General features: G+C 39.0%; 1 protein-coding gene across 1 annotated transcript in view; it reads right to left on the reverse strand.

Annotated features, from left to right (window-relative positions):
* Nucleotides 1–17527, reverse strand: part of SGIP1 (SH3GL interacting endocytic adaptor 1) — a 136675-nt gene that overhangs the window by 47314 nt on the left and 71834 nt on the right. The window contains exons 13-18 of the mRNA XM_047082345.1: nucleotides 17263–17337; nucleotides 14705–15205; nucleotides 7961–8088; nucleotides 6873–6999; nucleotides 1557–1622; nucleotides 578–637 (exon numbers count right to left, since the gene is read on the reverse strand). Coding sequence (XP_046938301.1) covers nucleotides 578–637; nucleotides 1557–1622; nucleotides 6873–6999; nucleotides 7961–8088; nucleotides 14705–15205; nucleotides 17263–17337 — 957 coding nt within the window. The remainder of the gene's footprint in view (nucleotides 1–577; nucleotides 638–1556; nucleotides 1623–6872; nucleotides 7000–7960; nucleotides 8089–14704; nucleotides 15206–17262; nucleotides 17338–17527) is intronic.

The raw sequence follows: 17527 nt of genomic DNA on the forward strand, positions 1-17527 counted from the left end.
TCCGGTGCAATTTCAGAAGATGCAAACAGAACTTACGAAAACACCCCTTTTTGTTCTTTTCCTCATTTTTCTGATCTCCCATGCAGCATTCCTTGTCATAAGAACATGTATACGTACTTATGTTTTACATTAATGGATATTGCATCAGAAACGTTAATTGTCCAAAACAAAATTAAAAGCCAGTTCCAACCCAAAATATCCTTACATTTGTTGTATTGCATTTGCAAAAGAGTAAGGAAAGGGCCCTGGTTGACAGAGTTAAGTTCCTTGTCCAAAAAAGGTGTTGTTTTTTGTTTTGTTTTGTTTTGTTTTTTAATTTAACACAAGTAACCAAAATTAACTGCAAATCATCTTGGTTTTTTTAATGTGTTTTTTTTTAGTATGAAAAATGGAAGATCCCATACAAACCAAATTCATGTTGTATTTTCTTTAGTGTTTAATAGTTTCCAAGTAGCCATAGCATTTGTACACAGAAAGTGGGACCAGGTCTTTTGAAGAGAACTGGGATTTGGAAATGCAGGTGGGAAAAAAGGATGAGGGGTATAAATTAGAATCTGGTATGCTATGTACTACTTACCTTCAAAAGTCAAATAAAACTTTCCTCTGTCAAACCAAACGAGGGAAGGCTGTTCATTCTCTGTATGGCCAGGAGTTGAAGCGGGATGGGAAAGGTTAAGGAGAGGGAGAGAGAAGGACACAGTATGAGTTACAGGTCATTAATCTCACTATGGGGGAGGGCAGAGGCACTGCATGCCATTAGCGTGCAGGAAAAAGGGAAGGCTGGCAATCTATGTTTCGTTTTGTTTTTAGTTCAGGAAACAGAAAGCAAAAGCAAAGCTATGGAGGCCTAAAGGGATGGGCATGTGTTGTTGGTAGCTTGATACTTGGTGCTTGAGCGCATGGAGCAGAAGTCTTCCTGGCCATGCAGGGGCGTCAGCATATTTTAACTGCACTAGTTTGGGCAAACTGTCATTCAGCAATTGCTGTATCCATTTCATCTTCAATGTCATCCCCTTCTATATTTGCAAAAAGATAAACTCGGAGTTATGGGTTATATCAAACTTAGCTTAGGTTTTAAATGACAACAGCATTGCATATCAATTTAAAGTTCATGGAAGAAGTCACATATCTTCCGTCCCCTCCCCTGGAATCACCTTAGGCATCCAGACACAAAACACCCTTTACCTATGTACCAAAGAGAAAACAGGATTACTAACGGTGCTCTATTATATTTTAAATTAAAAAGCAGTCACTGGACATGTAATTCTGAGCAGTTAAATTATTCCTTCCTTTGTAAATTCACAAAGCAATAGCATCTCACCTTTTTCAAACCTTTTGAGAAACTGTCATGCAACCTGCTGCTTTTTAATACGTTCACTCAAAAAAAAATTTCGGTGGCATGATTTCCATGATGAACAATAAATAGGGTGCATCTGAGAGGCACCAGACACTCATGAGGTGAGTAGCATGTCCATGAAGTTTATAGCAGTCAGATGGTATAATGGCTTGGATTTTTAAAGTCTAGATATCTAGAGATCACTTGGCTAGCACCATACCTGCCAGCGTTTCACAGCGCCTTTCAAACGAGGGCAGTTTGTCATAAAAAACATCATCTTCTGACACTACGAACCAAAGAAATATAAAGGAATGGAAAACAAAAACACAAATACAAATCCCAAATGAAATCAAGCAGTACACTTCACGGATTGAAACAAGAATGATATTAATGGAAAAAGGAAACAAAACCTAATATACTGGGATAATGATAGGGTATAAAAAGGTGATGTGTTTATTTCATGATGGCTCTATGAGAAAAAATTAAAATTTTGAAAATGCCAGATTTCAGCATCTGTGAGTTTGGCTGAAGTCAGCTCTGTGGAAGAAATCACGTCCCCACCTTTTCAGGGAGTTGTTAAAGGCACTATCATTAATAATTGACTCGTGTAAGTGTATTTCACTCAGGCACAGTTCTCAAGTGGCCAGACATATGTCCATCAACAGAACCGCTTGGCAGAGTGCGGACAGCTCAACAAGATCACTCAGGATATGCCTTCCCCCTGCCCCAGTGGGAAAGAGTAAGCTTTCAATGAGACCATAAAAAAGGCAACATTATAAATCTGAGGTTGCTGAATGAAGTATCCCATTTCAAACTCATTGGTATCCAAATTCAGTTTGCCTTGCACCTGTCTTTAGTAGTTATGGCCTGTTAATTTTGGACAACATTACTGTAATTCCGTCTTTGGCTATGGTATCCAGTTATGGCCAAATGTCTTTGTAAATTGATCACAACAGTTGCTCTGAACCCCAAGTCGTTCCAGATCTTTGCACATAATCTCCTTTCTCCCCAACTAACAAATGCAAGTAATTGGAGTTCTATGCTATGTGATAAAAAAAAAAGCACTCAGTTCCACAGTTCTTAAGAGTATTATTACAATTTCAATAAAAAATTGAATAAAATCTGTACAAAGACCAATAAGGGAGAATCCCCCCTATAATGTAGGGAAGATAAGGTCTATAAACAATGTTTCTTGGAAAAATATTCTACTGGCTTGCCTTCCAGACTTAGGAAGTAAAGTGGGGAAAATACTTCTTTGGCATTTTTTAAGGTTCTAGGATATCACCTGCCAATCAGTTTTTAATTATAGAGGTGGCTTCCTTGGTGGGTAGAACAAGTTAATGCAATGTCTGTAACATCTGTAGGAGAGGAGGAGAGGAACAGGACAAATGGAACTGGCACTAAGAAGGACCCTCCATAATCTGTCCAGAAACTAGGAAGCAAAACAGTTACACTGGCAGTAACTGAACGTTACAATACTCTTTCATACCTGTTAGTGTGAAATGATGGAGGATATTGTTTTCTTTTGAAGAACTATTTTCATATTTACAATCTCCTCAAAATGAGGAGCCTGCATCATGATGAGCACTGAGTAATGTATAGAATCGTTGAATCAGTATATTATACACCTGCCACTAACGTAACACTGTATGTTAACTAGACTAGAATTAAAATAAAACACTTAAAAAAAATAATAGAAGGCAAACTTCACACACTAAAACAAACAAACAAACAAGCAAACAAAAAACCAAAAAACACCACTGCAAACACCAAAATGAGGAGCCTCAAATACTGCCATTTGTTCTTTCAGCTGAAGTTACGAAACAGCGTTGAATAACACGCTCACAATTTTTTTTATGGCGGTTGGACATTGAGGGCTTAGAAGAAAACTTCATAACTAAATTGGGGAACTAAAAAGATGGGTTATTGGATAGTTCTGTGCTTGCCTTAAATACTTCAAGTGAAGTATAGAAGGAAAAATTTCCTTAAGAACTAGCCATGGAAATGGCCTCAAATTGATCTGGGATGGGGAAGCCAGATGTACAGGTTTTTCCAAAACAAATAGTAGAAAGAAAAAAAAAAGACTAAAATTAAATGTGGGAATTTTTAATTGAGATTGGGAATATCCATCTCCAAAGGTTTTTCTGTGCAATACAAGCATTTTTAGAAGAATGTTTATCCAATTCAGAATTGCCATCCAGCTTGGAGACAAAGGCTTACAGGAAATACTGTATGATTTAGATGCTATGACTAATATTTCAGTACTGAATACAAATCACTTTTGCTCAAAGTTCTTCACCAAATGAGATATCAAAATCTACCTGATACTTCCTTTGGTGCCTGTAAATGGTTACTTTTTATTCATTCAGATGTGGGGGGTGGGGTTAGAGATGCACTTGAAAATGCATAATTAACAGCGAAGGAATATAATTAAGAGTGAATTTAACAATGAAAAACTTGTCTTTATGGTAGTCTTATTGTATTGGGGTACCAAAGAAATATTTTGCAAACATATAAACAAACAAACAAACAAACCCTTATCACCCATAGAAAAAAGAAAAAAGTAATAAAATTGGATATTTAAATTAAAGATAGCTCTGTTTATCTTTAAATGTTTAGGAGTTTGTTTCTTAGAACAATTTTAAACATTTTCTCTATTCCCATAATATTAGCAGGATTTTTCCCCAAACTCAAATAGTGAAGGGGTATGAGTTTTCCTTGTGCAAAAGGGGTTTCTTATATATTTCATTGATTCTGATATGTGCACTTTTCACATTTTAACATTTCTGAAATTGGGATGGGTCTTAAAATTAACGTGGTAAGAAGGCATTGCATCTTAGCTCACTTGACAGTTTTCCCTTCCTTTTTAGTCATATATAAAATAACAGTTCATCTTCTGATAGAAAGTGTCTTAAAGTCAGTGATATACAGTTCCAGAGGGGTTCTTCGTTATTTGAGTGTGGCAGTGCACACAAAGTCCTATTTTCAGGTGTGGCATCAGATTTACGACTTTGTAATCACAGCTTTCATGAAAGATTTTATGTCTAAAGTCTTTGGGGGCTGCATTTGTCCAGGAATTGTGTGGGAAAATTAGGTTGGTCTTAAAAATTTAGTCCTTGAATTACGTTAAACTTTGCCATAAGCAACTACAAATAAATATGCACAAAGTTTCCACCACACTTGCCCCAGTTTGGGCTCAAATGTCATAGGAAATGTCAAAAAAGTATTATGTGGTAGGAGGGAAATGTTGAGCCACCAATCTCAAAAATTTGCTGCTGAAATTCTTTATTCCCCCCAATGCCATTTGACTACCTAAAGTTGACATTCCAAGTCAGTCATGAATAGTCGGCCCTTTTGTGCTGAATGACCAAAGCACATTCTCTCCAGAAAGAGATAAACAGCAATACACAGAAGCTGTCGGTTAGTCATTTGACAACGTATTTACTTCAGAGAGAAGTGGCTGTCAGGTGACCCACAGCAACAGGAAGTAAAGAATAGGAGAGTGAGGAAGACGAAAACCAAATAAAAATAACAGAACCAAATGAATTAAATCAGAATGCTCCTCAGCAATGAAGCAATATGAGTATCCTCTCAGGTGGCTTAATTTTTTTTTTTTTAACCCCTGTGTCATTCATCTTGAAAGAATGCATACTAGATGTGCTAAGAATCAAAGTCACTGGCCAGGATTTGAGATTTCCACAGCAGGGTGTATAAAAACACATGGTGTAAAACATGGGCACAGTTCAAATTCTCTGTGTGTAATTTTCTCTATGAATCTCAGTGAGTTTAAAGAGTATGTTAATTGGCCATCTGAGGTCACTTCAGGTCAGCTTTCTGAGTGACGGTTTCTTCTTCTTACTTTCTTCTCTGACCAACCAGGAAAATCACATGGGGTAGGTGGAAGAAATGATCTTGAGAAAAAACCAAAACAATGCCCAAATAAAACAAAAACAAAAACAAAAACAAAAACCAGAGAAGGAGTGGTGAAATGGCTGTAGCAATCAAGAATATTAGAGAGTGTTCAAAAACACGGGGTGTGCCTGGGTGGCTCAGTCGATTAAACGTTGGGCTCTTGATTTCTGCTCAGGTCATGATCTCAGGGTTTGTGAGACTGAGCCCCATGTCAGGCTCCTCACTGACAGGGTGGAGCCTGCTTGGGATTCTCTCTCTCTCTCTGCCCCTCCCTCTCTAGTGCTCATGCTCTCTCTCTCTCTCTCAAAATAAGTAAATAAACATTAAAAAAAATAAGATTGAGACATTACAGAAAAAAACGAACAAAAGCCCTAGAGAGAACTGACCTACTGGGCATCTTAAAATAGGAAGCCCCAAATTACCTCATTTGATGATGCAGAGAAAGAATAGACTAGGCTATGTAAATAATGTTAAATATCTGTCTATTAATGAATCTTACAAAATTGGATAGCTGGCTATATTTTTTACCAAATTTGAAGGCTTCTTTTGGGGTGGCACGATTGAAAATATAGAACAAATGATACAGTTGAAATTCTCTTTGGAGACCCTACGAGGCACACCCTGCGAAAACAGGTTCTCCAGAAGAGCTTCAGGCTTTGATCCAACTACTTCTCACATGGGCAGCTCTGTAGTGTGTTCCTCTTTGGTAAATAATAGCAGGAATTCATTTAGCTTTGGATTAATGATTCTCCCAAGCAATGCAGGATGGGCTGGCTGGTTTATGATATGGAAGGCTTGGAGGGGAGTTCAGACAATAAAGGAAGACGATGGGAAAAAATGGAACGGGAGAGCCCCAGGTCGAGACACCATGCGAACATGAGACAGCAGCAGCTTATGGAAGATGGGTAATGAGGTATAGAAAGAGATCAGCATTGGGATGAGGGAAGATGCTCCAGGCAAAATGAGGCATTTAAACCTGGGAAAACCATCCAGCTGAGCAGCCATTCTCAACTCTTGACTTTCATCACACCATAAGGAAAGAGGCACAAAGGCATTTACTGAAAATGCCAGCAATGACTTATTTCTCGGGGAAAATTGACCACACATCACTGAAAAGCACTAGAAAAAAATGTCAAAAAGTCTGTTCAAGTCCCACAATGCCAACACTTAAACCATCTGTCAACAAAAGGACAACCAAAAATGATCAAGAAATGAAAGTTTCAAGAAAATAGAAGATCTAAATTTTTGTGATTTCTGATGTGGTACACGATTGGCACTTAAATATTCCTCCTCAAAGGAGAATGTTTTCATTATAAGAAATGATATATCAATTACAGGACCTTATTTGACGATTTCTTCTTTATTTTTATGAATGACTCTGTATGGAATAACATAAGAGAATTCCTGCAAAATATAGGTGTTAATGTTCTTTTATTTGTTTATCTGCTTAAAGCATTTTGCCTCCTTTGCTGAGAAGGTGCTTTTAAAAGAAGAGTCAGCTGATAGTAGCGGAACACAGAGCAAAATAATTTCAACCAGAAATATAGGGCCTTGAGGTTTTCAGATCATAAAAAAGAGCCAGTCAAAACAACAAACGGATTAAAAGAGAGGAGATAATTTTTACCAACTGTGGGAGTGGTGGCTGCACTCAGGGAATTGGTGGACGATATTGAAGAAGTACTTTCAGCTCGGGCAAGGGGTGCTATCGGAGGAGGACTGGAAGAATGTATGGGAGGGCTAAAAGGTCTGGGCTGCAGGAAAAAGAAAAGAGATGGAAAATTAGATACACAGGCGGTAGCACTTTTGTTCCATGTTTTTGACATCTCCCAGCACCAGATACGATAACTCAGGTTCTTACAAGAGTACAGGTGACACCATTTTTGTCTTGAAATTGATTATATCCATACAAGAGCTTATGGATGGAGCTGGAGGAACCGTGAGACATGGTGTGCTACACTCAGCAGGTATATCAGGCTTAGAGAAGCTGCAAACTGTGATGTTTCAGGACTGTGAACATATATGCCCTCAGGGACTAAGCAGGTAACCTCATGTGAGAGCTTATACCCATTTAAGGATATTTACATACAATGTACTAAACTATGCTAGCTAAGCCAAATATTGTGGACATCACCAGTTTGTGACTCCTGTGTGTGTGGATATCAAAGAAATTGACCTCTTCCAGAAGTCTCTTAATCATTCACACAGAATGTTTTCTACCTCTTCAGCCTTAAAACACAATGCAAGAAACACCTGGAACAAATTTATCAGGCTACCGCCCTCCTATGTATTCACATGGTGTGCCTAACACCAGTAAGTTCTCTTAGTCTAGGGATGGAAACCAGGACCTACCTACCCTCTCTTAGAGTCTTCTGAAAACAGATAAGTAGGGTGAAAGGAAACACCTCCCTTTTTAAAGGATTTAGCACAATTGAGCATTCCTATCTTAATTTGCATCAAACCCACTGTAGCAAAACTGACAGCCCCAGCTTCCAATTCCTACCGTTTTAGACCTTGACGTGAAAGATGGTAGTGATTTGGGGAGGGTTGAAATGTACACCCATCCTACAGTGGCTGCCTTTCAGACGCCATCTGTCAGGGCCATTTGTACCAATGATCTGCGGCCGTTGAGATGGCCTGTGTTAAGGTATTTTGGCTTCTGTTTGTCATTCTCACCCTGAGTCTCTGAGCAAGCCAGGGCAGAAGGGAACATACCATATCTCCAACTCCAGGTTTTCCTGGAGGTAGCTTTGGCCGAGATGGAGGCCGGGGAGGAGGCGGTGGAGGGGTGGTGCTACTGCAAGGAACCAAGGGAGTGGCTGGTCGAGCAGGGGATGATGCACCTGAAAGACAAACGGGTATTACAAATGGCTGGAAACACACATGGCCAAGAGCTGTCATCATGTGACTCCCCTTCCCCATCCCCACAATGCCAGTCCCAGATACTTTTCTTCACCTTACCAGTTAGTACACCCAACACTCTAGCATCTAGTGGTGTTTTTTTTTTAACAAAGAAAAAAAAAATCACTCAGAACTATAATTGATGGTAGAAGCTGAAGCTTATTGCTTTTTGTTGTCATGTGACACCCAGTGAAAGGTAAATCCTTTTATTACTCTCTGTGATGGAAAATATGCTTTAAGACCCTTTTAGCTGGGTGGTGAGTACCTTTTATTTTGACCACATGCACACTGAACTTAGAATAAATTCTCTTGTTTTTGCATATTCAGGATTTATGTCCAAGGTGAAAATGGAGGTTAGACCTTGAAGGAAGGTGAACGATTTTTCTACATTATATATATATATGCATATATATTTTTTAAAAACATGTATAAGAGAATTCTCCTTTTTACTGTGCATCAAAATATGAGTGCTAGCTTTAATAAATGTAAGTAAACCCTTGATGGCGAGCAAAGGACAGCATAGAAGAAAGTAAATGAGATGTGGCACAAGTATGTGCATTTAGCATCTTAATAACAGAAACACATTGAATTTAGAGGATTGCGTTTTTTAAAGGAGGCTATTTTGGAATCTGTTCTATGTAGAGTTTGCCCGTGATGATTTTTGTGGTGATTTTTAAAAGGGCCTCTTGGATTTACTTTTCTGGCTGTCAATGACAAGCAAGAGAAACGCAGAAGACACACAGAGGCATGCACACTAATTAGCACACCGGTAGGGTCTCTAGATTCAGGGCTCTGTCTATCTTTAGCCAGATGTCTGGGATATGTGGATAGACTATTTGGCTAAACACCTTAAGAAATTCAGATCAATATTCCAAATAGTTCTTGTTCAGAAAAGTTCCAACTACTCTAGAGGGTTGTCACTTTGGTTGGAAGCACAGATATCAGCTGGTTCCAATAAACTTCTAAGAAACCCTGCCTCGGGAAAATAACCGCACAGGGGTGCCTGGGTGACTCAATCAGTTAAGCATCAGACCGGCTCAGATCATGATTTCATGAGTTTGAGCCCCACGTCGTGCTCTGCGCTGACAGCTCGGAAGCTGAAGCCTGCTTCCAATTCTGTGTCTCCATCTCTCTCTGCTCCTCCTCTGCTCACACACACACACACACACACACACACTCTTTCTCAAAAATAAGTAAACATTTTTTTAAAAAGGAAAATAGCTGCTTACTCCTGTCCTCCCGTCCTACATGCCACAAAACGATGCTCTCTGGAGAATCCTAGATCAGCAAGATGCTGATCTCCATCTACAGATTTTGAGATTGTCAGAGAACTTTGACACTGAACAGCAGAGTGTGTTGTGTTTCTTTCTATTTTATAACGTTCTTATTCTTAGTGTGAAACCCTACAAAATTATTGCCACCTCCATGCCTACTTCTACTGACTCTCCACCTTTACCACTTTTTACTGTATTCTTACTTCTTATTTTATGAGGCCAAGATCTATGCTAGATACTTTACTTGCATTGTCTTATCCCCATACTAAGTTTTGCAGGAAGGTATTGTAGTTATCCTAATCAGAGCTAAAGCTCAGAGATATTCAGTAACTTGCTCAGTCACACAGCTCAGATGGTCTACTTAACTCCAAAGCCCAAGCTCTTAAATGCAATGTCTTGTAGCTTGAGGTGGATTGTGGAATCCCATATTTTGCATAAAGCCCGCTCTTATGTTTGCATCGACAGATTGCACACATCTCTCTCGACATAAATATTTTTAGTCTTTGGCTAATATGTTTTTGAATAAAAAAAATAAGATGTGCTCTGACAGGTTCCACTACAAACTTTTCTTTTAACTTAATAGATTCACACCCAGGATGTTTTCAGGAAACAGAAGTGACAGTAAAGAGATGAAAAGTAAACCATTAAACAACAAAGTCTTTGTGAGGAAGTTTCATGGGGCTTTTCCTAGGTTCTGTTTCACTGGAAAACCATGCCATAGGAATGGTTGAAAATATCTATCCATGGTCTATCTATTCTGTTTCCAAGTAATAGTCTTCTGAATCCAGCTCAGGAAAAAGTCAGCTGCTTATCCTTCTTCTACATGTTCCAGGAGGGAAAGTTTTAAAAACCACTATCACTACTGCTTGGGAAAGTAATATGGGTGCTGTCATCAAGGCAGTGTGGAATAATGAAAAAAAAAAAAAAAAACAACTGGACAAACTCAGTTGCTCCGAGTTCTGACCCTGTCTGCCTCTTATCAGCTGTGGGATATTAACTTCTCTGACCCTCAGCTTCCTATTTAAAAAAAATTATATGCCTCTACCTTACAAGGTAATTGTAACAAAATGGAAAACGTATGTAAGTGTTTAGTAAACTGTACGATGCTACACAAATAAATGGGACTAGATCATACAGATACAACTAAAAGCCAAGAAAAAAGTGGCTAGTAGTTAACTGGTCTCCTTTTCCTTTCACTTTTTCCTAACTGAATTGACTTGATTGGCTTGTTATGCAGTTGGATAGACACTGAGGCAGTGTTTATGAAGCAAAATCCTCTGGACAGAACCCTGAGGTTCAGCACAGGGTATTCAGCACTTGAGGGGTATTTCATAAGTGAACTAAGGCTTCCCATGCTTTTGTGAGGTTGCACAACTGTTCATATTCTAAGAATGTAGAAGGCTGTACATCTCTATCCTTATCCTATGATCTGGAATTATATTTTCATTCATTCTTCAAGCAGTTATTCATTCCCAACAGTAGCACTGAAAAAAACTGGGTATCACGATTTTAAGTTTAACTTTAAAAATCACGTGTATGTTATTTGACTTTTGTGAGTTCAAAAAAGTTAGCAACCAATGACATGCTCTGAATCCATTTCTGCGTCAACTTGAAGTTCTAGCATAGTGTCTTTGTTAGCCCCTTGGAAACCACATAACTATTGATTCAACTTTCATCTCTCTTTGTTGGCTAGTGGCTTCCCTATTTAGACTCTGCCACTCTAAAAAGACTTGTAGTTAGGAAATATATTTGTTCAATTCAACCCCAGTTAGTTCACACTCATTTGTTTATGTGTGTGTGTGTGTGTGTGTGTGTGTAACATCTTTAATATTGTCTTCGTTTCTCAAGTTGGAGAATGTTGCACTGAACATTCTATCTTTACTAACATCTCTCTTTCCCTAGTCTTTAAACTTGCTGCAGGCCAATAAAACTCTTTCTCCCTCCTATCTCCTGGCACATAACCCACAAGAAACCAGAAATGGCCTTTGCCAAGAGAATCATCATCTCCATTCCAATAAAGCAAAGTTCTGGCCAAACTAGGTATTTATAACTTTGCCATAAGGAAATTGGACTTCTTAAAGCAAATTCTTAACTTCGAACAGTTTTTCAACATCAGGTAAAGCAACTGATTGACAAGGCTGTGAGTACTGTCTAATTTGGTCAGTGACCAAGTGAAATAAAATTTCAAAAGTGAGCATAATGACACCCCGTTAAATATAGTTTGAGACATACAGGAAAAGCTAGTCTCATCAGGCTAAGTATTATAAAAAGGAGGTCTTGAGAAGCATTGCTAATCTTTAAAACATGTGGCCCTCTCTCATTGTGTTCATCTCTCATTGTGTTCATCGTAAAATTACATTTCTGCTAGTCTGTGTATATTCCATCAATAAAACATTACATGGCAAATAAACTAGGAATTAATTATGGAGATAATGGTGCAAAGTTTTATTTATTCATGAGCTTCATTGATCGAGTTCAATCTTCCACTTAAAAATTCAATCTTTTAATACCAGCAAAGTATAGTTTTTTTCCAGTTCAATCATTAAGAATCAATAGTCTTTGGGGCACCTGGGTGGCTCAGTCAGTTAAGGGTCTGACTCTTGATTTTGGCTCAGGTCATGAACTCATGGTTTGTGAATCTGAGCCTCATGTCGGGCTCTACATTAACAGCACAGAGCCTGCTTGGGATTCTCTCCCCCTCTCCCCCACCATGGGCTCTCTCTCTCTCTCTCTCTCTCTCTGTCTGTCTCAAAATAAATAAATAAACATTTAAAAAAAGAATCAATAGTCTTTACTGGTAACACCTGAAAATAATTTCAAATAAGGGTATGGCAGCTAAACATAAAGATGACAACCAAATTCTCAAAGATTTCAGAAAGAAAGCTAAGGCTCCCTTCTGCAGTCATTAGGTCAGTGGTCAATTCAATTAAACATCTTCCAGAGTCTCGTGGAAGGGGATGGAAGAAGCGGATGAACAACAAAACTGCCTTGACCTCCCTTTCCCCAACTAAACATGACCATTTTGAGGACAGCACAGTGGCCTACCACTGGAATGAGGGGGTTATTCCTCTAGAAGTCTTTTCAGAAGACTGAGAGCCTCACCCTGGAAAGAGAGTACCATAGAAGACCCTGGAAACACACCCCTCTTTGACATTAGGCAGCCAGCTTCTTTGGGTTTGAAATCTGAACTGAAGGCTTTACCTAGGGTCTCTTTATTACCTTTACAGATAAGCAAGGAGGCTTATATCCCAAAAATGGTCTAAAAAAGCATCAGAGGATGGAAGTGGGTACTCTAACAATCTAGAAATGTAGAGGGGAGAACAGAGAAGTGGGTTTTGGAAGAAAACTTTTGGTAATCTTGTTGATGACACAGTGCAGTATAGGTGGGTGTCAGTAGTCAAGTAAGTTTGGGATATTTTGTAACTAAACCCTAAAAGAGTGCCCGGAGAGCACAGTGATTAAGAACACAGGTTCAGAATCAGACAGACCTGAGCATGACTGAATATCCCAAGTCTATCACCTGTAGCTGTGTAAACCTGGGAAAACTACTTGACATCTCTGAGCCTCAGTTTTCCCATCTGTAAAATAGGGGAAATAAGAGCATTTATCACATGGGGTTGTATGGATGAAATGATGTGCATAAAGCATTAAGATGATACCCAGGAGAAGAAACTATAGCTGTTATTATTGGCAAAATAAAGGCTATCAGAAGTCCTATAGTAAATAAAACCCTGCTGATTTTGTTTTAACATAATGTTCCTGAAACTTGTTTGTGTACCGGATCGTTTTCCCTTTTTATTGGAGGAAGGCACATGGGCACACGTAATGATATAAAACATCGATATAAAACCTGTACCACCTGTGTGTGGTACAGGTGAATCTCCAGCCCTCTCCTTGATCAGCTTGGATGCTTAAAGCACAGGAATTTTCACACATAAAGCAAGCACTGAACTACTCCATTAAAAGAGGCAGCAGTGACTACTGATTTTTAGAATAGAGACAAATGCCTCTCCTTCCTGTCTCTTACTAGATCTAAATAGCATAAACTTGGTCACCTCTTCCAAAGCAAATGTAAAACAAAAAGCACACGGCACCCCCGAGAAGGTGCCCAAATTGAACCCACAGGCACAGAAGGGAAGCACCAAAGGGTCTTGCCAGACAAATGTGAGCACCAGTAGAATAAAAACTATGGAAAAAGATACATTAGAAAATCTTGATCTTTCTTCGGTTTGCATGGCAGGTGTTCCCATCCTATGAAGCTTCAAATAAAGAAATCCAAAATATCAGATTCAATATCAACATTCGCATATAGAGTCCCAAGTGTACATTTCTGATAGACTTTTCCATCACCTGTCATGATACTTAAAGTTGACTTCATAGGCTGATGAGCTTCTCAAAATCAAATCAGAGAATAATTTGTCTTCAGTGGCAGCTTGATTAACTTGTGGATGCAGTAAGGTATATTCTTTTTGCTGTCCCCTAAAATCTCCTTTTCAAACCCTACTTCTTTTTTTCTGAAGTAATTAGAAGGATTACTCTAATTGCTAATGGCTCTCCCCTACAAAAAAAGAAAGAAAGGAAAAAGAAAAAAAGTAGAAGAAGAAAGAATACATTCACCTACCAAAATTAGGACCCTTGGGGGAAAAAGTATAAATTTTCAGTTATAAGAAGAATAAAGTCTGAGGATCTAATGTATACCGACCTAACCACTAAAAAGGTAAATATGTGACATGTGATGTGTTAGTTAACTTGATGGGAGGAAGCCTTTCAATATATATATATATATATATATATATATATATATATATATAGTCACATTGTACACTTTAAGTATCTTACAATTTTGTCAATTATACTCAATAAAGCTGAAAACAAAGCAAAACAAACTAAAAAATGAAACCCTTCATACAGGCATCTGACAGGGAAATTATACACTTAACATGAAACACACTGGCTATGAAATCTGTCTTTCTAGAACTTTCCCGAATCCCAAATGATGGCACAGCAGCTTCCCTTACAAAACATACACTTTCTATCTGCAGGGTGGAAAGCAGGACACTCCTAAGGGCTAGGAGCGCAGGGCAGAACACATCCACAGACTCGTACTATGACAGTTAGCATTCAATGCACTAGGACATGCCATGGGGCCACAGAACACCCACACCAAAGGAGGGATGGCTGAAGCTCTAAAGCCAACTGCCAGGCAGGAGGAGGGTGTTGCTCACACTGCAGCAGCCATGGCCATTCCCGGTCACATGAAGCACACTCAAACAGTAAGACATACCACTGGTGGTCCCCGTACCACTGCCCGAGCCAGGTCCAGGGGATGAAACCACAGTCCTGTAGGTGGGTGGTGGTGGGGGAGGTGGGGTTGCTCTCTGTCCCAACCCAAAATCTTTGGGAGATGAGATTGTTTCTAAGTAATCATCTTTAATGAAGGTCTGCTCAGCGATTTTCTTCTGGACTTCTTCTAAATTGAGCGGCGATGGTACATTGCGAGGAGGACCAGGGGGTCCTGAGGGGCCTGGGGGGCCCGGAGGGCCCGGGGGGCCTGGAGCTGGGGAGTCAGATGGGTTGTCTGATGCAGCTGGTGGGGACACCACCTTTTCCCTTGGAGTCAACTCTGGAGTAACATGTTCCGGGGACGTATCAGAAAAATGGACCCACTTTTCTTCAGCATTAACAGCAACAGACTTGGGGGACAACACTGGGCCAAAAATGCTGTCCAAGTCATTGATTGATGGTAGTTTTTCAATTTTGACCTCTGTGGCTGACTGGTCATTTCCTGTGGTTAAAGTAGTTGATTTTTAACTTTAATTAACTTTGTGAATATTATTTGTATGGGGTGGGGGTGGGAGGGGTGAGGCAAAGAATAGTAAATAGATTGCCTTGTGAGGTTAAAAATAACTAGACCAGAGCTGAAGGGGAGGAGAGAGTTCCCTGTCTCCATAATGTGAGAATTATCATTTTATGTTGTTATTTTACCCTTTTTGCTGGGTGAGCCCAGTTAGCTATTTTTACCACCATTGAAAGCGTTGAGCATGCTCCCGCTCTCAAAGGCTGCTCACAAGAGTGCAAAGTGTGATCATTTTGAAAAGGCTGCACTTTGAGAAGGTTCACAGAGTACAGCCTCTGAAACTGCATTCCAAAAGGGAGGTCCCTTCTGAAAGTCTGGCCTACTGAAATATAGACAACACAGTAGAAAAATAATTGATAGCTGAAAATCACCTTCATATTTGACAAAGACTGTCTACTTGAGCATATTAAAATGTTTAGTGAAACTAATAATATGTTAGTTTAAAAAATATCATAATTAGCTAAATACACCAGAAACAGTACTACGATTATTTAAAGGACTATCCCCACATATATATTTACAAACACACACATATACACCCCACATACAACACACACAGGTTATTGAGAAGACATTTACTACTTATTAGAACTATCACATATATACTTATTTAATAGGGAGGAAAATTGCAAAAACATCTTTATAATTTCTTTTCTCATCAAGTTCAACCTGTTAACTTCGTAGGCATAACTGTGAAGTACATGAACCAGAAAAGTCTCGGCCTAAACATTAGCATCAGCTATTCTTTTTAATTCTTACCAGTAATAAAAGGAAAAAAAATGAAAACTATCTTCTGCAGCCTGACAAGGAATGCTTGGTCAAAACAGCAATGTGAGGAAGTGCACTTTTTAAAAACTATTGAAATTAGAAACTGTTCCCTGAATAATTGTGGGGCATGAGCAGAAGCAACTTAACCTTTAAAGAACACTTTGGCTCTACGAACTGGCTTAGTACTTCCATATTTCGTGTTTGAAAAGAATTAACCTTCAAGGTTCCCAGGCCACAGATAAATGGGGTAGCAGTTTGCATATTCCACAATATTTATAATTTTGTCGCTGGTAGAGTTATTTGCCTCTAATATATTTATGGTAATACAAGGAATCAAAATGATTTGAACTTGGAAACACCCTTACCTATGATACTCTGGATGACTTTTTGTTGGATTTTAATCAGTATAAATTTCAAAAATGACTACGCCTTGCACTTGGTCTTATTGATGAATACCTACTCTGTAGCTCTCAAGCTCACCAGGCTGCATATATAGCGAAGGATGAAACTTCAATAGAATTCCAAAGGTGATAAAAACCATATTCTAAGGGTCCAGACACATAAGATAGCAATGACTGCTTTGGACTTGCTAGTCCAATAATAGATTATAAGTAGTATTGATTTTAATAGAAGGTAAAATGTGCCTTAGAAATATCTGTCTAAAGGCATGTGGCAATTCCTTGCCATATTTCATTATCCTTACACGTCTCTTTGCCATGGGATAATATGGATTACTGGGAAAAAAAATTCCCCACCTCCCAAGCTGACCCATATGCTGCACATCCTGGGAGCCATCCTATGTCTTTGTAGACTAGACATAGTTTTAATTTGTAGTTTTAATTCTAGGAAAAAAAATGATCAGTTCTTGGGACAATGCAAATTGTGCCTTGAGATTTTGAATCTGTAAATCATTAAAATGAGATCCAATGAAGTGAAATGCCAATTAAACAAGGACGTTTGCTATTGAGATTGTTTTCTTTCACTTCACACGTAAACGTGCCTCTCATTCAACAAAATGACACAGAGGGAAAATCAGTTGAGAAAGAGAACCGTTTTGTGAAACCTGAGAGTGATACTTTAAGTAAGTGGGAATGGAAGGAACACTGAATGTGAACATTTTCACGCTTTGTGTCTATAGCTTCTGACACATCCATGTTGAGGTCCAGGGCCACCGCTGGTGGCCGTATCACCCCAGAACAGGAAAAACAGAAGCTCACCTGGTGCAACTGTTAGCGGGGAACCTGTTCGGGGCGGGGTGGCCGGTACATTTTTGGGAGGCAGTGGTGGAGGTGCTGCAAAGACACAGGAAGTCAGGCATTATTGATGATTTTCTCCCTAAATTACACAGTATTCTGCAGGTCAGCAGGATGTGCGCTTTCATTCACATTCCTGCTGTTGGAAATGTTACCACCATTAATGGTCTACAGATTTCTAAGTTCAGAGCTAAGAAACTGAAGCAAGACCCCTTCAGATTCTTCCATT

The sequence above is a fragment of the Lynx rufus genome, unplaced genomic scaffold (assembly GCF_022079265.1).
Source record: "Lynx rufus isolate CCGP_SWC_20201006 ecotype Redwood Valley unplaced genomic scaffold, mLynRuf1.p SCAF_2, whole genome shotgun sequence".
NCBI classification, from domain to species: domain Eukaryota; kingdom Metazoa; phylum Chordata; class Mammalia; order Carnivora; family Felidae; genus Lynx; species Lynx rufus.